Here is a 24,955-nt window from a genome sequence, read left to right on the forward strand (position 1 = left end):
GGCTTCTTGAAGGATTACCTTCAGGAATCGTAGAATGATCAGGTGTTGGTGGCCGCGGGAGCAGATCAGGGGCACGAGGTGCCCATTCACGGTGAAATTAACACAATCTTTGTAGGGTTTTTAGGAGGAGGATGCACTTCCTCCCAGCGGAAGAAGTACGTGCGAGAGGTGATGGCATAGAGGTACAGGAGGTAGATCAGACTCCCGATGTCGACCTCATCTTCACCAAGGTCGACCGCCAGGATGTCATACCCCATGACAATGACCCGGTAGTGATTTCATTAGTCACAGCAGGGAGAAAGGTGCATCGCGTCCTCGTAGACCAAGGAAGTTCGACCGACGTGATGTTCTGGTCGACCTTCAACAAGTTGCAGTTGTCTCCATACCAGTTGATGCCCTATACTGGGTGCTTGTATGGTTTCGCTGGAGACCAGGTGGAGGTGCGTGGGCATATAGAATTGAGGACGACTTTCACGAACGACATAACTTCACGCACTGCCAACATCAGGTATCTTGTTGTTAACGCCCCATCAGCCTACATTATATTGTTAGGTAGACCTGCTTTGAACAGGATTGGAGCGATTGCCTTTACGAGGCATATGAAGATGAAGCTGCCTTCCCTTGAGGGTACGGTGATCACCATCAAGTCTGACCAGAAAGAGGCTAAAAAGTGTTACGACAATAGCCTCAAGACAAAGAGAGGGGTGTTCGTTGTTACTACCCACCCTCCAAGGGAAGAAAGGGTCACCCGTGCAGAGATCGCCCGAGAGAGACGACCCGAACCGGCCGAAGATGTGCTAAAACGGGAGATCGGTGGGAAGATGTTCAAGCTTGACAAATCTTTAGGCCAAGAGAAAAAGGATCAGATTGCCGAAGTCATAGCGCGACACCTTGATGCTTTTGCGTGGTCTGCCTCTGACATGCCTGACATAGATCCTGACTTCTTGTGTCTTCGTCTCACCATGGACCCCCAGATCCGACCTGTACACCATAGAAGACAAAAGTTCAACGAGGAGAAACGTCAAGTCGTTCGCGAAGAGAGGAAGAAACTGTTGAAGGCTAGCCACATTAGGGAGATTCAGTACCCTGAATGGCTGGCCAATGTGGTGCTAGTGAAGAAGGTCAGCGGAAAGTGGAGGATGTGCGTTGACTTCACAAACCTTAACAAGGCTTGTCAGAAGGACTCCTACCCGCTGCCCAGTAATGACGCCTTGGTGGACAGTGCGTCCAGGTGCAAATTACTCAGCTTCCTAGATGCCTTTTCTGGTTACAACCAGATCATGATGCACCCCAGGGACGAGTGCAAGACAACATTCATGACAAAACTGTCTTGTTATTGTTATGAGGTGATGCCCTTTGGGCTAAAGAACGCAGGTGCCACTTACCAAAGGCTGATGGACAGAGTGTTAGCGCCCATGCTAGGGCGGAATGTCCAAGCGTACGTAGATGACATGGTGGTCACCTCCCAGCAAAGGGAGCAACACGTAGCATACCTGGAAGAGTTATTCACCACGATAGCGAAGTACAAGCTGAAGTTGAACCCGGAGAAGTGTGTGTTTGAGGTAAAGGCAAGCAAGTTCTTGGGGTTCCTACTCACCGAGCGTGGGATAGTGGCGAATCCTGAGAAGTGTGTTGCGATAATAGCGATGAGAAGCGAGCTTCACCGTGATAGTGATGACAAACCTTCCAATTCGCAAGATCTTACAAAAGCCATATGTGGCAGGCAGGATGGTACGATGGGCGTTAGAGCTATCTGAGTTTGATGTGCGGTATGAGCCTAGAGGCCCCATTAAAGGCTAGGTTTATGCTGACTTCGTAGTAGAGTTCTCCTCGGTAGCCACGCACCAAGAAGGAGCAGGTTTCTGATGGGTGCTCTCTGTAGATGGTTCCTCAATCCAACAAGGTAGTGGAGCTGGTGTCATCTTGGAAGGACCAGATGGGTTGCTAATTGAGCAGACCCTACGGTTCGCTTTCAAGGCCAGTAACAACCAAGCAAAGTATGAGGCCCTGATCGCTAAAATGTTGTTAGCCAAGGAGATGGGAGCCAAAGGTTTGCTGGCAAAGAGTGACTCCTTGTTAGTCACAGGCCAGGTCACGGGGGAGTACCAAGTTAAAGACCCTCAGATGGCCGCATTCCTAGAGTATGTTCAAGTTCTGAAGGAGACGTTTGAGATTTTCGAGTTAGCCCACGTGCCCAGAGAGCAGAATGCCCGAGCAGACTTGCTTGTAAAGCTCGCCAGTTCGGGCAAGGGGAGCAGGCAGAGGACAGTAATTCAGGAGACAACGAATATGGCAGACAATATGGCAGAAGTCCAGGAAATCAGCACATTGGAAGGGGTGAGTAGGAGTCATCGGTCGTTAACGCAGGAGACGGTGAAAACGCCCAGAATAAGCGTGTACCCGGTTGTTGTGGAGATGTCGTCGCAGTTTTACCAAGTTGAAATAGGAGAAACTTGGATGACACCCTACCAACGCTATTTTGCTGATGAAGTACTCCCGCTAGAGCCAACAGAAGCCAGAAAAATCAAGAAAAATTTGAGCAAGTACACCTTGATCGATGGAAAGTTGTTTAGGCATGGGTTCACCCACCCTATCCTGGTATGTGTAAATGGCGAGCAATGCACACACATTATGGCAGAACTGCATGAGGGGATATGCGGTAGCTATATCAGCGGTCAATCCCTCTCGTCAAAGGTCATTCGTGCAAGATATTATTGGCCCACCATGAGGGAAGATTGCACGAGGTATGCACAGCGGTGCAAGTAGTGCCAATTGCATGTTGACTAGCACAAGGCGCCTCCAGAGGAGCTGAGGTCGATCTATAGCCCATGACCATTTCATACTTGGGGGATCGACATTCTGGGGTCTTTCCCTTTAGTAGTGCGGCAGATGAAGTACCTCGTGGTTGCCATAGAAAACTTCACAAAGTAGATAGAGGCTGAGCCAGTAGCGCAAATCACAGCCCATAAGATCCAACACTTTGTGTTGAAGAACATAGTGTTCCGCTTTGGAATCCCGAAGAGGTTGGTGTCTGACAATGGTACCCAGTTTGGAAGCCAACAATTGGGCAAGTATATACAGAGCTGGGAGTAAAATAGGTGTTCGTGTCAGTTGAACACCCCTAGACGAACGGGCAGTTCGAGTCTGCCAACCGAGTTTTGCTCAGAGATCTGAAGAGAAGGCTAGACAAAGCCAAGGGGACTTGGGCAAAAGAAGTTCCTAGAATTGTGTGGGCTTACCACACTACTCCCTAGTCCACAACCAGAGAAACACCTTTTAGCTTGGTATACGGTTCGGGCGCAATGATTCCAGTAGAAATCCAGGAGAACTCGCCGCGCTTCCAGTACTTCGTGGTCGAAGAGTCCAATGAAGAGAGAAAGGTGAACCTGAACCTACTGGACGAAGTAAGGGAGGAAGCAAAGATTAAGGTTGAAGCCTTGAAAAGGAGGGTGGAGTACAAATACAGCTCCAAGCTAAGACCTCGGCAATTCCAGGTCTCCGGCCTAGTGATGCGAAAGACCCACTTGTACCAGCTAGAAAACAAGTTATCTCCCAAGTGGACTAGTCCTTTCAGAGTAGCAGAGGCCCTTGGGAATGGAGCATACAGGCTTAAGACGTTAGAAGGTGACACGATCCCTCGTACTTGGAATGCGTTTTAGTTAAAGATGTTTTGCATTGTACACGGTTTAAGGGGACACTTTTTTTCCCTTATAAGGGTTTTTTTTAACGAGGTCACCCAAATAAAATTTTAGATTATTCAGTTAAGAAATATGTGTGCAATGCAGTTATGAACCTCTCCCTTGAAGTAATATGCCAAGGTCGGGAATAATATGGTTCCTCGATGAGCCTCCCTTTTGCGTAAGTTTACCAAGGCTGAGAACAGTATGGTTCAACCGTTAAAGAACTGTCCCTTGACTTTTTACAGCAAGGTTGCGGTCAATTATTCAGACCTATCTCTTGACTTTTTACAGCAAGGTTGCGGTCAGTCATTCAGACCTGTCCTTTGACTTTGTACAGCAAGGATGAGGTCAGTAAGAACCGATCACTTGGGTTAGAAACACTAAGGTTGGGAATAGTATGGTTCCTCAGTGAGCCTCCCTCTTGCACAGAAACACCAAGGTCGAACGGTGTGGTTCAACAGAAAAATACACTCTCATCCTCACGAAGCAAGGTCGAGAACAGTGGGGTTCACCAGTGTTACTAACAAGGCCTGCCCGATGACCCAAAGAGGGCAGAGGAGAGATCAACAGGGAAACCTTTCCCTTATCTTACAAGAGGAAAATCAAAACAGCAGGAGGAGTTTCCTTGTCCTCGTACGACAAAGACTAGGTCGAGGGTTTGTGTACATGTCACCAGTGCTTTGAAGACAACAAAAGACAAGAGAAGTTAAAGCAGATGGAAGAGAAAGAAGTTAAGACAAAGAGATTAAAAGAGCAGAGGCTCATAAATATATACATAAGTACAAGGCACGAGCCACCAAGAAGACTAAGTTACAAGATGGTTGCTCTCTGAGCACGAGTTGCCCACAAACGACACACTTGGACTCATCGAAAGGGGAAAGATCCACCTCAGGATGCACGCAGGCAAACTGAGCCATGGCATCTTGGAACCCCTCGTCATAAGCATCAACGACGTCATTGTTGAGTTCCTCTTCGGTCTTCTTGAAGAGCTCGACCTTCTCAGCCAGCTCCCCTTCCACCTGCCCCAACTGGACTTCGTATTGGGTGGCCTCTCTTCTAGCTTGGCCATTTGGGTCTGCATCCCCTCGACCTTCTCCTCCAGATCGACCACCTTGTTGCGGAGATGCAAGATCTTCGCTTCCAATTGAAGGGCTTCCTGGGACTTCTCAAAGAGAAGCCTCTTGACCTCCTTCTCGGTTTGACGAATACTCGTTAGCTCCTGATACATGGCGGTTTCGCGATTGGAGAAGAATTTTGTTTTTGAGGGCTAGCTCTTCCCTCACCTTTGTTGCCTCAGCTTGCGCTTCTTGTGCGCCTTACACAGAGCAAGGTTGGACGCGACGAGGAAGCCTCCAAGGCCCTGGGCCACGCGGTCTTGGAGGAGGTTGCCACCCAAGCTTTCCACCATCTCTTTGTCTTGAAAGTGTTTAAGTGCTTGTTGGAGAAGGGCAGGGAGCTCGAAAGCAGGAGGCGTTTGCTGGTCTTCAGGGGTGCTTTCCCCCCCACCTTCATGTACAATAAGGTCGTGTGGGGAGGAAGCGCTTGGAGGGTTATCCCTGAAGGCTGGGGTAAGCCCACCAGATGCAGAGTGAGAGGGCGCCACGACTTCGCCCACCCTCGGTCTCTTGAAGACAAGGCTCGAATCGGTGTCCTCATCCTCAGAGCCTGTCTCCCCCACCACCCTTTTTTGTTTATCAACGGGGGCTGGTGCTGATGAGTTTGGCACGAAAGCAGTAGGGGAAGGAAGGGTAGCAGGAGTAGAGGTGCCCACACCAGTAGCAACCGCCCTGTGCTTGGATAGCAAATCGGCCAGCTCCTTCTTTAATAGCCATGTCTGCACAGAAACAACAAGGAACGAAGGATCAGAACTAAAGATATGCAGTTGACAACAATGAACAAGTAAAGGTAAAGGCAAAAATGAAACTGAAATAAGAACAGTACCAATATAGCTCTTAAGAGCTTTGACAAAGAATTCAAGCTTAATCAGCTTGGCGGTGTCAAACACCACGCCCAAGCTCGAGAAAAGTTGGCCCGCTTCACGATCAGAAGGAGTCAAGTCCTCAAGACTTCTGGGTTTCTTGACTCCCGGTTTCTCTACCCAGTAAAGAGGGAAGTCGTCCAGTAGGGTAGGGTCATGGATGCTGCAGCATATCTTCAAGAATTTCTTCTTGAATCCCTTGTAAGATTGTTGGAAAAGAGTCAAGAGGACTCTCCTCGCCACGCCATTGAAACTTAGCCACAGCTTCTTCCCCAGTTTCTTCGTCTCGAAGAAATAAAGGAAGATGTCCACGGAGGGTGGGTGGCCAAAGTAATCGCAGAGAATTGTGAAGGCCCGAACGAAGGCCCAACTGTTAGGGTGCAGTTGGGCAGGGGCCACATTGACCTCTGTGAGGAGGGCCCGTTCGAACTGTGAGAAAGGGAGACAGAGGCGAAGCCGTTTGAAGATGGTAGTGTATATAAAGAAAAATGGCTCGTCAGGATCCGCCCAATCATCAGCGCATATGGGGACCCCTTTCCTGCAAGGATGGACCTTCAGGTATACGTCAAGCTCCTTTCCGAAGACATGGAATTTGTCTTGGGTTTCACCTTGTTTGTATGTATCAATGTCCTTGTGGGAGTTCAACTGAGAAGTCTCAGCCAGAAGGGCTTCAGGGGCCCAATGGTAAAGGGTTTTGTAGTTAATAGGGGGTGGAGGGTTCGGTGTTGTTTTCATTCTAGCCATCTAAAAAGAAAGAAAGGAATGGAGAAAACAAGGGTTTAGAAGGAGACGATGGTGTGACTCGACAAAACCCAGAAAACAGAGACTCCAAGCAAAGAACAGAGAAAATGTAAAGTGCAGAAAACCTAAAATGTAGAAAACGTAAACAATCCCAAAACAGTTATAAGCATGTTATGGGCAGCGAAATCATAAAGCAAGAGCAATCAACACATAAAGTTCATACTTTTGATCAAACAGGGGTTGAAGTTCTGAGTTTTGGAAGGAGAAAAGAGAGTGTTTCGAAGAAATGCTTGAGAAATGATTTGCTTAAGTGAAAGTAATGAAACAATGAAGAAAGCGTAAGGGTTTAAAGGTTTGAACAGTATACGAAGAAGTGCAAGCGCCAACAAGCGATAGCGTTGATCTTGCCACGTGTACGTTGATTTAAAAAGTATGGTGAGAAATCACTTCGGTGTACTGTTCACGTCCCATTACCTAGTGCCACGTAGGTCGCCCAAGGCGATCACTCAGTCTCTTCGCTGAAACAAGTTACAGCTCGAGACTGGGGGGCTTGTGTCCCGATCAGTCCTCGGTCATCGATTCCAGAGACTGATCTCAAACATCGCACATCGGTGCCTGATAGTGGAAGTGGGCCACGTAAGGGGGGCCCCAGACACACCTATCAGGAGATTAGTCAATCTTCGAACATCGGTACCATAGACCCCGACGTTGGGGATCGACATCAGACCTCGCCAACAAAGGGAGAGATCGGACATCGGCAGTCTAAACGTTATAGTGGGCCACGTAAGGTGGACCCTAAAATTATACTAAGTTTTTAGTTACAACATCAGATAAGGGAAAAGTCTAAGTCACGAGGGATCCATACACGTGGTGTGTATAGCGCATACAGGCGTGGCACGAGAGAATAATCCTTGGAGGCGCTGAGGCCCATTAGGATTAGGGTTTCCAAGGAAAGTTGCATGCATAGCACGTTAGGGCACCTGCAGAAACAGATGGCGCCAGAGACTAGGTGCACAAGTTGGTACCCAGGCGGGCATTCTGTTAGTCATTGCACTCCAGTTAAGGGAAGTTCTATGTGCCAAATACGCTAAGATTATGTAAATAGCAGCGCAAGGACGTTCCCTAAGGAACCCTAGACAAGGATAATAGCACAAAGGTAAACCCTAGTTTTAACCTATATAAATGGTGCCAAGAACCCTAGCAAGGTACACGGTTTCTAAGAGTGAAACTACTTATACACTTGGTGTTTCTTTGCCCTTATATTGTCTTGAGCGTCGGAGTGCAAACGACCGTCAAGGTGCCCCTTTGTCTTTGCAGGTGAGAGATTCTTTGATCAAGGAAGTACGATTCTCAGGCGGAGATAGAAGGGTCAAAGGTTGTCGTTTGAGTCAACCGGCAAAGCGAATCCACCGGCACGAACAACTCCACATATGAATTTGTGGGTGATTTCCTAAATGCATGACACCTAATTCCTAAATAATAGATGTTTTCCTAAATGCATGACACATAATCCCTTAATAATAATAGGTAATAAAAAGTCTTAACAGAAGGTGTATGTCCAATAAGATATGATAATATTAACTAAAGAACAATACTAGAAATATACTAGAAATATACTCACTAACATATTTTATATAAAAAATATATTAAATATTTCTTAAATTTAGTTATATTTTTATTTTATTTTATTTTATTATTAATAAAATATTCAATCAACTGTAAAAAGAAAAATGCAGATAAAGAAGCGTTGCACCTGTGTTTTCGCTATTATATAATAAAATTTATGAGTAATACATCGACGATTTATAAAATTAATAACGTCAATCTACTATTTTCTACCAAAATAATAAATATACACCATTTTAAAAATATTTTATCTTTATTTTTCATATATTTATATTCTATCAAATAATTAAACATTTCTTTCTCAAAATACTGCAATTACACCATTTTAAAATATTTTATATTTATTTTTCATATATTTATATTCTACCAAACAATTAAACATTCTATTTTTTTTAATCTTAAGTAATTTTTTTATATTTTTCTTCTCCACTTTTCTTTTCTCATAACCAAACATGAGCTGAGAAGTATTGTCTAGTAAATATATAAATTTAAGAGAATATTTAATAAAATATAGGATGAAATGATATTGTACTCACCTAATGTAGGTGAATATTATCACTTTAGTCACATTATTTTGGTAATATTTAATTAACGTAATTATAAAAAATCAGTTCACACTTTCAAACTATTTTGACTATGACAAAAATTTAGAGAAATTTACACTGTTTATTTATACTATTTATTTAGACGAATGTGAAAGAGACACTAGTGTTGATTCTATGTATTTATGAAAACATACGAATATGAATTTGAAGGATGACTTGTATATTAGATTATGCTAATAATAAAAAATTAAGCCTAATCGATTATACAGATAATTGGTTATAGAGATACGAGGAAATTGATTATGTAAATAATATCCTTACTTTTTTTATCATTACTGATTTGAAAATGAAATTAAAAACTATGAAGGAAGCTAGATTGTAATTGAATTCACTATTATTTTATAAATAAATAATTATAACTATTGAAATCGATTTCAATTTTTTTAAAGTTATTATTTTTTCTATTTCTATTTTTAAATAAATAAATAAATTATTTATAAATATAAAATAAATCATTTATGTTATTAATTTAAATTTTATAATATTTTTTAAAATATAGTAATTTTATTTTAAAAATGTGTTTTAAATATTAAATTAATTTTAAAATATATTAACTTAAATATTATTATATAATCGATTATGTGTTACAAATCTAACATATAATATATAATTGATTATATATAGTTGTAACGTATATAATATAATTAATTATATAATATGATATAGTAAAATAAAATAATATTAAAAAAGTAAAAATATTAAATGATATTATTAATAAAAATATAATAATTTTTTTTATATAATATTAATATTAATTATAAAAAATAAATAGAAAAATATTACTATTTAAATTTAATATAAAAATAACTTAAGTTAATTTTTTTATAACTAATTTTATTTATTTTTATCTATTAACTTTTATATATTGACAAAATCAAATAATTTATATTTTTTCTATCTAAATGAGAATTATACTTTAATCCGAACGGATTTTATACAAAAATAAGTAATTCTTATTTAATTTTCATTTAATTTTTATATAGTGTAATTTATTTTAAAGAAAAATAATATTTTGAAATTCTTTAAAAAAAATATATCCACTTCATAACCCATTCTGATAATATAAGAATATATACTAAAATTTTCAATTTAAATTAAAACAAATATTAGTATAGTATTATTATTTTTGAATTATTAAATAAATGTTTTCTATTTAGTGGATGCAAAAATATCATCACCCTAATTTAAAACATTAATAAATCTGAATTGTACTTGATTTTGCTCAGATAGTGGACCACATAGCACCTATCATCTTACGTGTGAATGCAGGACAGCGGAATTATTCCACAAATGCCATTTTAATATTCTGAGCACATGGCTACTTGTGGTTAGTTTATGAAAAGTCGTGGTTTTGGCTTTATCACATCCTTTTTCCACTTTGCATTTTCAAAATTTCTCCTTCTCAGGAACTTTCCAGACTTGTTATAGAAGACATTTGCAAATAAAATAAATTATACTCACTTCTTAAATTTTCTTGATATTTATATACTTTCTAGCTTTAAAATAAATATTCACATTTTTCGTAATATTATTAAAATAATATTTATTCTTATTTTATCCATGCTCACCACTATTAAAAGGACACAAATATAATAATAAAATTATAAACTTTAGTTTGCTTTATAACGATTTATTTGTTTACATCAAACAATATTGTTCCCGTCGGTCGACTGGAATCGTCTGCGTGGCTTGTCCTCGCGAGTTAGGGCACCTTCGTTTTGTTTCGTCTGTGAGTACCTGAAAAGAAGTGAACAAAGGGACGCCCTCGCGGCCGTTTGCACTCCGACGATCAAGTCAGCTAGCGAGAAACATCAAAAGGTGACTCACCCCCGTATCAAAACACTTGAACTGAGGGTGGTCGAAAACTGTACTGAAGGGCTAAAACTGTGTTGCCCTAATTGCCTTGTGCTCACAGGGTGCGTCGTCAAGAACAATTAGGGTTTGTGCTCTGTGTGTCTATGCTCTATGTAACTGTGAGAATTAGTGATGGCATTTTCATGTGTTCTTCTTGAATCAAAGTAGAAAATAAGGTGCGGAAGCAATGGGTGAGATGATCAAGACCCTCCTAGGAGTTGTGTTGGCCTTGTAGGTGCATGATGAGTATGGTGTTTGAGTGGTTCGGCCAGCTCAAGGGAGAAGGTGAAAGGATTGAAGTTTAGAGCCTAGATTTCTAGGAGAAGTAAAGCTTGTGCACAAAAATGGCAGCATAACCTTACTCAATTAAACTTGTCAAATACAATGAGTTAGCCTTCCTATTTATAGGCTAGTTTGGGACGTAAATGATAAGCTACATTACAAGGAAAAGAAAACCAAAATTAAATCTAAATTCTAGGGTGCAATGACCGGCCATACACAACCCTAGTTTCTAGAAGGTTTCCATCCAAAATGCTTCCTACACTATCCTATCTACTAAGTACCCCCAATGGGCCTTTATGCAAACATATACAAAGCCTTCTCTCTTCCATCCGTGGCCTCATTTGCTTGTGTTTGAATATGTTTGGCCATTGATCTTGTAAGGGGACCTAGACGGTCTAGCTCCAAGGGTAGCCTCCCTCCTTCACGTCCTAGACGCTCACCTTCACGTCCTAGACGCTCACCTTCACGTCCTAGACGCTCACCTTTACGTCCTAGACGCTCACCTTGGTCTTGGTCTTGGTCTAGACGCTCTCCTTGGCTTGCTTGGGTAGGTGTGCTTGGCCCTCCTCCATCATCCCCTCCCCCTTGGAAAGGATTTGTCCTCAAATCCAGCTCGTCATCGTCATTGGTACCTACAAATGGAGAAAGATCAATTACATTAAAAGTGTCATGTACTCCATATTCACGAGGTAGGTCCAACTTATATGCATTGTTGTTGACGCGCTTGAGAACTTGGAAAGGTCCATCACCTCGGGGACTTAGTTTGGACTTCCTTTGATTTGGAAATCTATCTTTTCGAAGATGAAGCCAAACTAAGTCTCCTTCCTCAAAAATTATTTCTCTCTTCCCTTTGTTGTTGTATTTTGTGTACTTCTCATTTTGTTGTTGTATTTGGATTTTAATCTTCTCATGCATTTTCTTGACAAAATCAGCTTTGATTACTCCTTCCTTATGCACAAAATCTTGTGGATTAGGAAGGGGTATTAAATCCACAGGCGTGAGAGGATTAAAACCATATACGACCTCAAAATGAGAAGTATTAGTAGTTTTGTGAACTACTCTATTGTAAGCAAATTCAATGTGGGGAAGGTACTCATCCCAAGATTTGTGGCTTCCCTTCATGATAGCCCTAAGCATAGTTCCAAGAGATCTATTGACTACTTCGGTTTGACCATCCGTTTGAGGATGACAAGAAGTTGAAAATTGTAGTCTTGTTCCAAGTTTACCCCAAAGAGTTTTCCAAAAGTGGCTTATAAACTTGGGATCTCTATCGGACACTATACTTCTAGGGATACCATGGAGTCTCACCACTTCTCTAAAGAAGAGTTTAGAAATATTTTGAGCATCATCTACTTTGTGGCATGGAATAAAGTGGGACATTTTGCTAAAACGGTCCACTACCACAAAAATAGAGTCATGGCCTCTTGCAGTCCTAGGAAGTCCTAAAATGAAATCCATGCTAATGTCTTCCCAAGGAGCATTTGCAATCGGCAAAGGGGTGTAGAGTCCATGCGGCATTGTTCTAGACTTTGCTTTTAAACATGAGATACATCTAGAACAATGTCGTTGGACATCTTTCCTCATGTGTGGCCAACAAAATTTTGCTTTTAAAAGATCTAGAGTCTTATCAACTCCAAAATGGCCCATGAGTCCCCCTTCATGTGATTCTTTGACAAGGAGTTTTCTATGTGTTCCTTGGGGAATGCAAAGTTTTCCTTCTTTAAAAAGATATCCCTCGGACACATAGTAACCTCCTTGTGCTCTATGTAGACATTGAGCATAGATGGATGAAAGTTCTTGGTCTTCTTGGTAAAGCTCTCTTATGTGGTCAAATCCAAGAATTTGGGCACCTAGTTTTGAAAAGAGTGTGTGCCGTCTTGAAAGAGCATCGGCCACTATATTGGTGCTCCCTTTCTTGTATTTGATTACATAAGGAAATTGTTCAAGAAATTCCATCCATTTAGCATGTCTCTTGTTGAGCTTGTGTTGGCCCTTTAAATATTTTAAAGACTCGTGATCACTATGGATAACAAATTCTTTGGACACAAGGTAGTGTTCCCAAGTCTTTAGGGCTCGCACAAGAGCATAGAGCTCTTTGTCATAGCTGGGGTAGTTGAGGGTGGCACCATGGAGTTTTTCACTAAAATAAGCAATGGGGTGTCCACCTTGCAACAAAACCGCACCTATGCCTACCCCCGATGCATCACACTCTATCTCAAAAGTTTTGGAAAAATTTGGAAGAGATAGAATGGGTGCATTGGTGAGTTGAGCTTTGAGCCTTTGAAAGGCTTGCTCATGCTTTTCATTCCAACAAAATGCAACATCTTTTTTCACAAGTTCATTCAAAGGAGAAGCTAGACTAGAAAAATTAGGTACAAACCTTCTATAGAAGCTAGCTAACCCATGAAAACTTCTTACATCACTTACATTTTGTGGAGTTGGCCACTCGCGGATGGCTTTGATTTTCTCGGGATCTACATGCACCCCCTTTTTGTTAACTATGAAACCTAAGAAAACTACACTATCTACACAAAAGGTACACTTATCCCTATTGGCAAAAAGACTATTTTTCCTAAGAACTAGAAGAACTTCCCTAAGGTGACTTAGATGGTCTTCTAGGCTTTTACTATAGACTAAGATATCATCAAAGTAAACTACTACATATTTACCTATACAATCCCTCAAGGTGTGATTCATAAGCCTCATGAATGTGCTTGGAGCATTAGTAAGCCCAAAGGGCATCACCAACCACTCGTATAATCCAAATTTGGTCTTAAAAGCGGTTTTCCACTCATCACCCTCCTTGATTCGAATTTGGTGATATCCACTTTTAAGGTCAATCTTGGAGAATAGAGTTGACCCATGCAATTCATCAAGCATATCATCAAGCCTCGGGATTGGATGCCTATACTTGATGGTGATGTTGTTGATTGCTCTACAATCACAACACATACGCCATTTTCCATCTTTTTTTGACACCAACAAGACAGGTACAGCACAAGGGCTTAGACTCTTTTGAACCCAACCCTTCTCCAACAAGTCTTGAACTTGTGATTCTATCTCCTTTGTTTCCTCGGGGTTGGTTCTATAAGCAGGCCTATTTGGTAGGCTTGCCCCCGGTATAAAGTCAATTTGATGTTCTATCCCCCTAAGAGGAGGAAGCCCAATGGGTCCTTCTTGGGAGAATAGATCTTCAAATTCACTCAAAAGGTTTTCTACTTGAGGAGGTAAAACCATGAGTTCACTACTTGTGGCAGTGCATGTAAGTGCTCCTTTACAAAAGATAAGGCTTGGTTGTTCAACAAGAAGCAAGTTTTCAAAAACATTTTCAAGAGGTTTTTCTTGTTGACCAACCTTGTGGGAAGGAACACTCTTCTCCCACGCCTTTCTATCCCTAAGGATTTTCTCTTTTTCTAGCTCTCTTTTTTTTTTTGTTTTCCTCATCCCTCTTTTGTTTCATTTGTATTTGGTCTTTCACCACTTGAGAATGTGGTAAAGGACTAAGTACAAACTTTTTATACTTATGGGTGAAGGAAATCTCGTTAGTGAGACCATCATGCAAGGTTTTCTTATCAAATTGCCATGGTCTCCCTAATAAGATATGGCAAGCTTCCATAGGCACTACATCACATAAAACTTTGTCTTTGTAGTTCCCTATGGAAAACTTGATTTCCACTTGCTTGTCTACATGTAGTTCCCCATTTTCGTTAAGCCATTGAAGTTTGTAAGGTTTTGGGTGAGGAACTACTTGTAGCTTAAGCTTTTCAACCATCCTAGCACTACAACAATTACAACTAGATCCACTATCCACAATGAGGGAACATATATTTTCTAAAACATTGCATCTTGTATGAAAGATGTTCTCCCTTTGTGTTTCCATGGATGTGCTAGGGTGATTGTTGAGGGTTCTCCTAATCATAAGCAATTCTCCCTCTAGTGGAGCTACCCTCTCATCCTCTCCCCCTTCCTCTTTCTCAAAAGGCTCATCCTCGCCACTAGTGTACTCGTCTACACCTTTTAAAAACAAAGTCCTTTGGTTTGGACATTGTGCTTGCACATGCCCCCTACCATAGCACTTAAAACACTTGACATCTCTAGCTCGGATGGGTGGGGTTGAGGTTTCTTTGGTGAAGGGCTTGGTAGGCTCTTTTGGTTTTTCCTTGGATGTACTACCCTCCCTTCTAAACTCTTTCTTGGGATAAAAGCTAGAATAGGGGCTCACCTTTTGACTTGAGGTTTTGCGCAAGTTTTGTTGCTCAACTTTTATGCAAAGTTGAACCAAATCATTCAAGTCTTGATAAGGTAAGAGCTCTACTCTATCTCTTATCTCAAGTGATAGGCCACTAAGGAACCTAGCTATGGTGGTTTCCTCTTCCTCTCTAATAGAGGCTCTCATCATATAGAGCTCCATCTTTTGTCTATACCCCTCTACGCTCATATTTCTTTGTTGGAGTCTTTGGAGCTTGTCCATCAACTCCCTATGGTAGTAAGAGGGTATATGTCGACGTCTTAGGGCTCCCCTAAGATCATTCCAATATGTAATGGAAGGTTCCCTATGAAGACGTCTATCTCTTTCAAGAGAGGTCCACCAATACATGGCATTCCCTTGGAAACTAAGGGTGGCTAAGGGTACTTTTCGTTCCTCACTTATCCTATGGCAAGCAAAAAGTTGCTCTACCTTCATCTCCCAATCTAGATATACTTCTACATTTTCCTTTCCATGAAAATGAGGTAAGTCTACTCTTGTTTCCCTTGGCACCTCTTGTTCCCTTTGCCTAGTTCTTCTAGGGGGTGGTTGGTAATAATCATTGATTCTACGGCTTCCCTCCCCTAGAGACTCAATACTTTGAGAATGGAATGCATGAGTTTTTTTTATTTTTGTGATTTTTGTGACTTCTCTTCTTGAGCTTTAGCCAACTCATTGATTTTGTTCTCATTCTCCAATTGTCTAAAAGATATCAATTGTACCGCTTGGGATACTTCTTTTAAAAGAGTTTTCAAAGATTTTACTTCACTTTCTATAGACTTTGGAGAGTGAGAAGAAGAAGACATGGCTAAAACTTTGTGTATATAGGTGTTTTACTTGGAGAAAGTTTAGGAAAGTTAGAGAAGGGAGTTTTCCAGGTAAGGGAGGTGAGTCACAATGGACTACTTAAGTACCAAGCCTTTTCCTTGCCAAAAACTTTCCTCCAATGATTTCACACAAAATTTTCTCTTAGTAATACACTTAGAACACAAAAAGTTGAGAAATCAAAAAGCAAGAAAACTATGTAAACTAAATATGCAGCAAAGCTAGTCGGTATAGCACAAAATTAAACAATACTAAGCATGCAAAACGTTTCTACCGAAACAAAAGAAAAACAAGTTCAAACAAGCAACAAATTACTAAGCAAAATTACTATGCTATTCGGCCCTAGGTGAGGCTTCTTGGACACTTTGAGCCCTTGATGACACACTCACCGTCTAAAACGTAATTTAAAAGAGGTAATTAACAATAAACCAAGTTGTAAAGGAGATAAGAAAACCCCCTTTGTTGTTCCTCTTTTTGGTTAGTGCACTTTCTTTGTTGTCTTGATTGTTGATCTTCTAGGTGTTTGTAGTGTTTGTTTCAAGAAGCTTGTTTCGCCTTAGCTTTGACTCCTCCTTAGAAAGTTGGCTTTAATTCTCCAATTTCCAGCACCTATTCACAAGGGCTTAACCTTAAACCAAGTCAATTTCCATGCACATAAGCACCACGAGAGAATTAAATTCCAGCACCCAAAAAGAGAGGTCAAGGAACAAAAGCAAGAAACAAATTTAATTGAAAGAAAACAGTACCACCAAAAGGATTTATAATATGACAACTTAGAAAGAGATTCAAGAAATTAAAGCAAACAATTAAAGGTACTCAATAAAAGTTGGCACACAAAAGGAATTCCTAAAGAAAAACACTAGATTAGATGACCAAATAAAAAAAACAGCACCACTGGAAAATGTTGTGGGCCAGAAAACGTGTTTGTTCCCCGATTTATGCTGAGCTGTAATTGTAAAATTTGTTTCTGAAATTTGGATGCAAGAAAATTCAGGATCTTATCTAAATTTTGGCTTTGGAATCACCTAAAACGCATGCACCATTTTTTTTTAATAATTTTTGCAAATTTGGTGTGCAGTTAGGCCAGCTGGAGCGCTCAAGATTTGCACTCTGATTTTGTAAGATTTATCATTTTTTTTCTGTTGCTTCTTTTGACCTCATTCTTTTTTTGTCTTTTCTATAACACTTTAAAATTGCATTTTCCAGAAAATCAGAATTTTCCTAATGGGTGGAAATATTTTTTTAAACAAAACAGCCCAGAACAGAGAGATGATACAGGGGAAATCTGGAAAACTGGAAGAAAACAGCAAGATAACCAAAATTAACACAATGGAAATGTAAGAATGGAAATTGTGTAAGAACTAAGACACAATTATGAACTCAAACTAAAAATAAAAAAGCACCAAAGGATCAAAATAACAGCAGATTAAAGCAATATAAAGAGACCCAAAAGCAAGAAACAATCAAGCCAATAATAGGACTACTAAAAATTGTTGACAAATATGGATTCACATGACTTGACACAACATTTATAGATTCAGAAAATAAAGACTCAAAGCATAAAATGGAGCAATTATAAGAAAGCAATAAGGACTCAATTTCCTAAAAGAAAAACAGCCACACAATGGTGTAAGGAATCCTATCACAAGCTGCACAGAATTTGTTCAAGATCAATTGAACAATTGTGCTTTGGTTGGATCTTCCATAAGCACACCAAGAACAATTTAAAATATAAAAAACAGCAAGACAAGTAAGGAATTGAAATGACAAAGATGAAATAAAGAAGAACTGAAATTAAAAGACCAAGCTACTCATCTTGAAGAACCAAAAGCTCATGATACCAAATAATGGCATTTTCATGTGTTCTTCTTGAATCAAAGTAGAAAATAAGGTGCGGAAGCAATGGGTGAGATGATCAAGACCCTCCTAGGAGTTGTGTTGGCCTTGTAGGTGCATGATGAGTATGGTGTTTGAGTGGTTCGGTCAGCTCAAGGGAGAAGGTGAAAGGATTGAAGTTTAGAGCCTAGATTTCTAGGAGAAGTAAAGCTTGTGCACAAAAATGGCAGCATAACCTTACTCAATTAAACTTATCAAATACAATGAGTTAGCCTTCCTATTTATAGGCTAATTTGGGACGTAAATGATAAGCTACATTACAAGGAAAAGAAAACCAAAATTAAATCTAAATTCTAGGGTGCAATGACCGGCCATACACAACCCTAGTTTCTAGAAGGTTTCCATCCAAAATGCTTCCTACACTATCCTATCTACTAAGTACCCCCAATGGGCCTTTATGCAAACATATACAAAGCCTTCTCTCTTCCATCCGTGGCCTCATTTGCTTGTGTTTGAATATGTTTGGCCATTGATCTTGTAAGGGGACCTAGACGGTCTAGCTCCAAGGGTAGCCTCCCTCCTTCACGTCTTAGACGCTCACCTTCACGTCCTAGACGCTCACCTTCACGTCCTAGACGCTCACCTTGGTCTTGGTCTTGGTCTAGACGCTCTCCTTGGCTTGCTTGGGTAGGTGTGCTTGGCCCTCCTCCATCAATTAGGTTAAAACTCTCCCCCTTTCAAATGCTCCCAAGGTCCTTTTTTATACACCTCTCATCATTAAAGCGCATTAAAGTGCATTGAAAGCGTATAAAAACATTCCTTGGAATATACGAATCTTAACTTACTTAACGCGTACCTTGGCAAACTTTCCCTGAAACCTTTAACGAGCACGTGGCAATACGTGCCCCTCTGACTTGATCGTTATTCTGTGCAGAGGGTCCCACAACGCCGCCACCCATCTTAGGGTTATTCCATCGTGTGAGCCCTCTTTTCTACGAAGTGCTTCTGTCACGTGGGTTGACTTTTTGGGTGCCAATTCAGTCACTCGCCCTGGGGGTGTATCTACCTTTCTCTCGTATCATGCACGTGGTTCTCCCCTGGTCATGGCCTTCTCATGGGTCGTATCTGTCTCAGGGTCTCCCAGCAGTGGCGTGGATACTTCACGAATCAGGTTTACCCCCTACTGGTACTAGAACTTATGGCCTTGAAGCCACCTTTCTCTTCTCCTTGAAGCCACCTTTCTCTTCTCCTTGCTACTGTTCTGAACTGTCGAGGCCCGATGTCTTTCTTGGGCGATGTCTTACTTGGGCGATGTCTTTGCTTGGGCGATGTCTTACTTTAGGGCGATGTCTTTGCTTGGGCGATGTCTTACTTTAGGCGATGTCTTTGCTTGGACGATGTCTTACTTGGGGACGTCTTACTTTAGGACGACGTCACGAGCGGTCGACCTGTTGACTTTTCTTCCTTGAAGGATCCGACGGTACAAATATTATTATAAAATATTACTTTTATATTGTTAGAGGACAGGTTAGTATTAAATAACAGCATAATTCTGTATCATTATATATATATATATATATATATATATATATATATAATCATTATATATATATATATACATATATATATATAACATAATTACTAAATCATCAGTTTTTTTAATTGCAGAAGATTCTTCAAGTTGTGATTATTTTATTTTAAGGTTTAGTTTGTAAAATAATTTTCATATAGATAAAAGATGCAAGTATTATTTAATAAAAAAATAAAACATCAACGTAATCAAAACATAAAGTTCAATTTCTCTATTAAATTCTTACATCAAAGTTCAGGAGAAACTAAAAAAAAAGATAGCAATTCACCTAATAATAATATGTGAACGAGCAAAGTATAAAAAATTCGTCACCTATTTGGGCGAGCATATGTGAAAGAGACGGAACAAACATGACAGAAATAGCACCAGTTCAAGTCAACTCAGTTCAATTCATTCAAAATCCTTTACCCACATATACCACCAGAAAATAAAGAATAATTCAGCCGCAACAAACATAAAATTGTACAACCCGAAATAAAAAAATAAATCCTTAAAGTTACCTCCATCAAAATTCTTGATTTCTTGTCTCATTAACTTTTTTTTTTTTCCTTTTCTTTTAGACTATAATAATAATACTAATAATTCCAAAGAATTCATATTTCTTTCCCTATTTCATTCACCTGCTGACCCGTCACTGTAGAAAAGAAATCAAACTTCCTATCATCCCCTTAAAAAAAAAAAACCCTTTCAAATTGAAGGGTCACACGGGGCCAGAAACTAGAATTGGCCCAGTATTTTGGGATGGAGTAGATAAACTTAGTTGAGTTTTTAATTGTTGCTCACAGTAGCATCGCCATTTGGGACTTTGAACTGAGTAGAGAAATCTCCTGCATCATCATCATCATTTGCGGTAGGCTCAACATTAACTTTATCTGTAGTAGCTTCATCAATCTACTGTAATCTTTTCAAAATTACATGCTAGGTTATTAGTACTTAATCTGCTCGGGGGACATTGAACCAGAGTTGGCTCGAAGTTTAGTAGAGGTAAGTCACTTGGTCCACTCACTACGCCTCCTCAACTTGTCACCCTAAAGCAAATTTGAAGGGCAAAAATAACATTAAAAAGATAACAAATTGAATAAAAGCTTTAATTAAGATAAGTCATTTGGTCCATTCACTAACCCTCCTCAACTTGTCACCCTAAATCAAATTTGAAGGGCAGATATAACAAATGCTAATATGGCAATGAACAGAAATGAGATGCGTAGAAAGTGTTTTCAGTGAAAGCTGAAGGAGTGACACCATACAATAAAATCAGAACTCACCTGCACTTCGACGACAGTGGAAGCTCTCAGTGATTCCAGTATCAACTTAATGTTGCTTGTCAAACTTCTAACCTGCACAAAAGATAATATCTATTTAGAGCAAAAACAAACTTAGGATACCTATCATTCATGAAAGCTTAATGCAATCACTCCAAAACATATAGATGAATCTTAACAGTAGAAAATCCGTGAAAGTTCACCAAAGCTACTCTCTCTTTATCTATGTTTGTGTGCGCACGCATACATTGACATGAGTTATAAGAATAAACAAAGATAACTCTCCCTCTCTTTAATTGGCTTTTGAATTGAACTGTAGACTTCATCTAATCCATTGAAACTTCGAATCAAACGATAGATTAATATTATAATTTACCATTAGTGAAAAGCTACTAAACGAGTAAATAAGGGCATAAATGACACAAAGACCAACGGGGCAGGTAGTGGAGGTTGGCTTAAGGACATAAATGAGTAAATAGTATTCCAACAAACCATTCAAGCACACAGCTGTTAATTAGATGACGAAATTTATGCAAGCATACTTGTACGCCTAGATGGACAAAGCATTTTTCAGTTCTACTGCATCAAATCTATGCCAGTAAGAAAAGGTACATTTTCACTTCCATCAGTATTGTAAACAACGCAAAAGAGCAACGACTATATGCTTCCAGATGAGATTCAGTTTAGAAAGGAAACTGCCAGACAATGTTCATCCCACTGTAATCATAATCTAATTTTTTTCTCAATTGAATCTCATACAATATAGCTCTGAATCACAAAATTATCCCACTCAATCAAATCAAACAACTACAATTATGCCCCACCCAACATCTGTTCAACCAAAGAACCAAATGACAGTTGAAAGATAAATGCAGGCTTTTCAATTAGCTAATATACTGCACAGGAAAATGAGACAATAACTTATTTTGGTCAACAATATACAAACACAAAGTACGAAGTTCCAAAGCTACATTAATAACATCTAACTTCCACGCACTGTCATCTACATAGCATTGTATATGCTGACAACAAAAATTTCAGGAAAAGAACAATAAAATTGTGACACTACTAATAATAACTAAATAAACTATTTATAAATAAACATATTTTAAAACAATATTCAGAGCTTTATGAAATCCAAACCATTCATGAACAGTTCCTTTCCATCATTTATAGAGATGAACTGTGCATGTTCAGTATGATTTCAAGCTAACAGGGTGCACTGACAACGGTGATTATTATGAAAAACTCCCAGGAAGGTGAATCTTCACTTATGAGATGTAGAGCTTAGAGCATAGTCAACAAGGTATTAAAGAGCAGCATAGTATGAAAGCCAAATTTACCCGAACAAAAAGCTAGCCAATTTGGACATGAAAAAAACAGAATATTTTCTTATAAGCGGCATGTAGATCCATTTTTTCATCTTTATTATTCTGTTATATTTTATCTTCAATTTCAACTGCCAAACCTACTTATTGTAAGGTAACAAACATTACCAACAGCCATGAAAGCCAAAAATTCCTTATGGGTAAATAACAATCTATTAAGTAAATCCACAACAAATAGATTATTAGTATGTGCCTAAAATCGTTGAAACATATTATCAAGATCATAAAAAATCACCACTATACATAAGTTTAACATATGAAACGGTAGTTTATGCATATATATATATATATATATATATATATATATATATATATATATATATATATATATATATATATATATATTATACATTGTATCACGTACTAAGAGTTAGCAGAAAAATATGTTGAAATGTTACTTGATCAAGAAAAATTAACTTACACGTGGGAAGCTTGCAATCAAAGTAATAGGAACCCATCCCTGTTCATCCATGTTGGACCTTAAATACTCATCCCTCACTAAATTAGCATCACTGCATAAAAAAATCAGCAATGAATATAAAATTCAACAGCCAGGACTTGTTGGGAAACAAGATAGTAAATAACGAAGAACAGAATAAATTACCTAAAGTAATAATCAATTTGGTTGACTATTGTATTGGTGAGAGGGGTTTCCGCAACCGGGAAGAACATTGCAGGAGGAGGTGCATGTGTTAAAAACGGCATGCCCCCAAAGGGTTCAAATTGTAGTGTTGGGAAATAATAGAATTCTATAAAGGAAGAGATGGTGCATCAGATTCGTTTTGTTGTACTGATATAATCAAAATAAAAGAAGGAAAAACTGACCAGGAAACCCAGGAGGGTTTGCGAAGGGTCGCATAGGTTGAGGCCCCATAAATGAAGCAGGATTAGGCGGCGGAGGCCTCATTAATCCCCTTGGAGGCATCCTCTGATGATTTACATGACTATCTCTAGTATTTGCATATCCTCCACGATCCTGATCGCGCCTGTTGCCATAACTGCTGTGATAGGATCCATCTCCACGTGGATGATGTCCAGCATTTCCCCGGCGAGAGGGACTTCGATTCTCATTCATTGGCGGCATAAACCCTCCGAGCGGAGGCCTCGTTTCCCAGTTTTTGTTTCTGTAAGGTTCTCTAGGAGAAGGAACTGGAACCCCAGGTATCCCATGTGCAAATGTACTAGGAGGAATCTGAAGCACGGGAAAGGGTGGCGGTGGAGGAAGATGAGGGGAAGCGCCAGAGAAGTTGTTCTGAACAGGACCAGAGCCAACATTATTACCATTTGCCCCTCCACGCTTCATTGACCTCTGTCTATTACCCATACCATAGTTTATTGCAGGACTAGGTTTCACATTAGCAGAAGCTTGTTTCTGAGGAGAGTCTGAAACAACAAGACCCTGAAAAGAGACAACTATTTTCAGTAAACACGCGTCCTTCCTAAAAAAACATAAATTGGTTACAATGCCTACAACCTAGAAACTACATTCCCACAATATGAACCCTAAAACTAGCAATATCAATAATTAAATTTGTTTCTTCCGTCAAATTAATAGAACCTGAAGAGTATAAACCAAACAAAGAACTAGGTTTTGATACAGAAACCGAACCTTAGGATGGGTGAGTGATTCATCATCGATGGAGTCAGATGTCGATTTAGGAGTGGGCTTGGTGGACTCGGATAAAGCGGGCCAAGATATTGCGCCCATTACAGGCCCGATTTCCGTGGCATCATTAGACGGTCTCTTCCACACAGGTTTCACGGCGGTATCAACGGCATCAGAAGCAGGACCGTTAGAATGAACAGAATCGAGGGAAGAGGAAGAGGAAGAAGAAGGCGGTGATTGATGGTTAGGTTCAGAGTCGGCACCGCGAACGACCTGGGCCCACGGAGATGGCAGGTTTTTTCGCGGGAAGTTATAGGTATCGGCAGCACCAGAAGGTGAGTGATGATTAGAGGATGAATCAACGGTGGTAGTAACCATTGCCGATTAGGGTTGCAGTTTCACAGAGAGGTAGATAGACAGATGAATGATCAGTGTATAAACATAAACGTAGATAAATAAATCCACGGATAAATCAACAAATCAGTGAAGGTTATCGACGAAAATTCGATCAAAAAAATAAATTAAAGAACCGAGAAAATGAGATTAAAAAGAAAGAATGAGTTAGGGTTTGTGATTGTGGAACACGGAAGCCCTGATAAAATTCCAGATAGCAGGATCTTCTCTTCAGTCTTACGTTGTGCGTCCGTTTTCGTTTTGGCTCTCGGCGGCGCGCACCTGCGATTTCTTCCGTCTCTCCTCTTCTTCTCTGTTTTACAACTCGGTGGAAACGGAGTGTAGCAGCAGCAGCAGCTTGCCCAGCTGTTACGAAACCTAATTCCCTTATGTCATTTATTTTTAAATTAATAGGTAGTATTAAGTATTTGTTTACTGTATTACCCTCTCGTAGGTAGTAAAACTCTATTCATTCTTTTGTACTAAATTGTAAATTCAGTTTCGTTTTCTCTCTCACTCTTCTGTGAGTTTATATATTTCACTTTTTTTACACACCCGATTTTAGAAAAAGTGTTGGGTAAAAATTATTTTGCCTTCTAATATTGATTTTATTAGAACGAACATTCTAAAAAAATTACAAGGAAGAAAGAGCATATTTTATATTAAATTAAAAAATCACACTAAATTTCTTTTTATTTTAGATGCAATGTGTTGTGAACTTTGTTATTTGAATCAGTAGGGTTATCAGCTTATCGACCAACCAGTCGGTATATGTGCAAACAAAAATTGAAGGTCACATTTGGATATGAGTCTGGGCCTAGTGAACCAGACGATCTCTTGGCTTATATTTAATCAGTCGGACTTTTAGCCTTTCGATCTATAGAAGTCAATCTTTTTTATCTTTCCGTATGTTGTCAAAACACAACACTTCATTTTACTAATTTCAGAGGTGAACAAAATAATGTTAGAAATAAGTTCTGATTATAGAAACTAATTAAAGATTAAACTTTTATATGAATCATTATCGCGAGCCTATTGAAGA

At 39.6% G+C, this 24,955-nt stretch overlaps 2 protein-coding genes across 3 annotated transcripts; one reads left to right on the forward strand and one right to left on the reverse strand.

Moving 5' to 3' along the window:
• The first annotated feature begins 2,019 nt into the window (after positions 1 to 2,019).
• On the forward strand, positions 2,020 to 2,766 carry LOC137822106 (uncharacterized). Its single transcript, XM_068627008.1, has one exon. The coding sequence runs from the start codon at positions 2,020 to 2,022 to the stop codon at positions 2,764 to 2,766; it is 747 nt and encodes a 248-aa protein (XP_068483109.1).
• Positions 2,767 to 19,633: 16,867 nt separating this feature from the next.
• On the reverse strand, positions 19,634 to 24,638 carry LOC137822993 (la-related protein 1C-like). 2 transcript variants are annotated; one of them, XM_068628057.1, is made up of 6 exons: positions 23,524 to 24,638; positions 22,740 to 23,313; positions 22,519 to 22,663; positions 22,336 to 22,426; positions 20,530 to 20,601; positions 19,634 to 20,292 (listed from the first exon to the last, which is right to left on the reverse strand). In XM_068628057.1, exons 1-6 carry the CDS (start codon positions 23,896 to 23,898, stop codon positions 20,254 to 20,256), a joined length of 1,296 nt encoding a protein of 431 aa, XP_068484158.1. In that variant the 5' UTR covers positions 23,899 to 24,638; the 3' UTR covers positions 19,634 to 20,253. The 2 variants fall into 2 exon arrangements, with proteins under 2 accessions (XP_068484158.1, XP_068484159.1); XM_068628058.1 differs by lacking the exon at positions 19,634 to 20,292 and adding an exon at positions 20,351 to 20,404 and having other exon boundaries at positions 23,524 to 24,311.
• Between the last annotated feature and the right edge of the window lie 317 nt (positions 24,639 to 24,955).

This window comes from Phaseolus vulgaris, chromosome 9 (genome assembly GCF_000499845.2).
Source record: "Phaseolus vulgaris cultivar G19833 chromosome 9, P. vulgaris v2.0, whole genome shotgun sequence".
In the NCBI taxonomy this organism is placed as follows: Eukaryota; Viridiplantae; Streptophyta; class Magnoliopsida; order Fabales; family Fabaceae; genus Phaseolus; species Phaseolus vulgaris.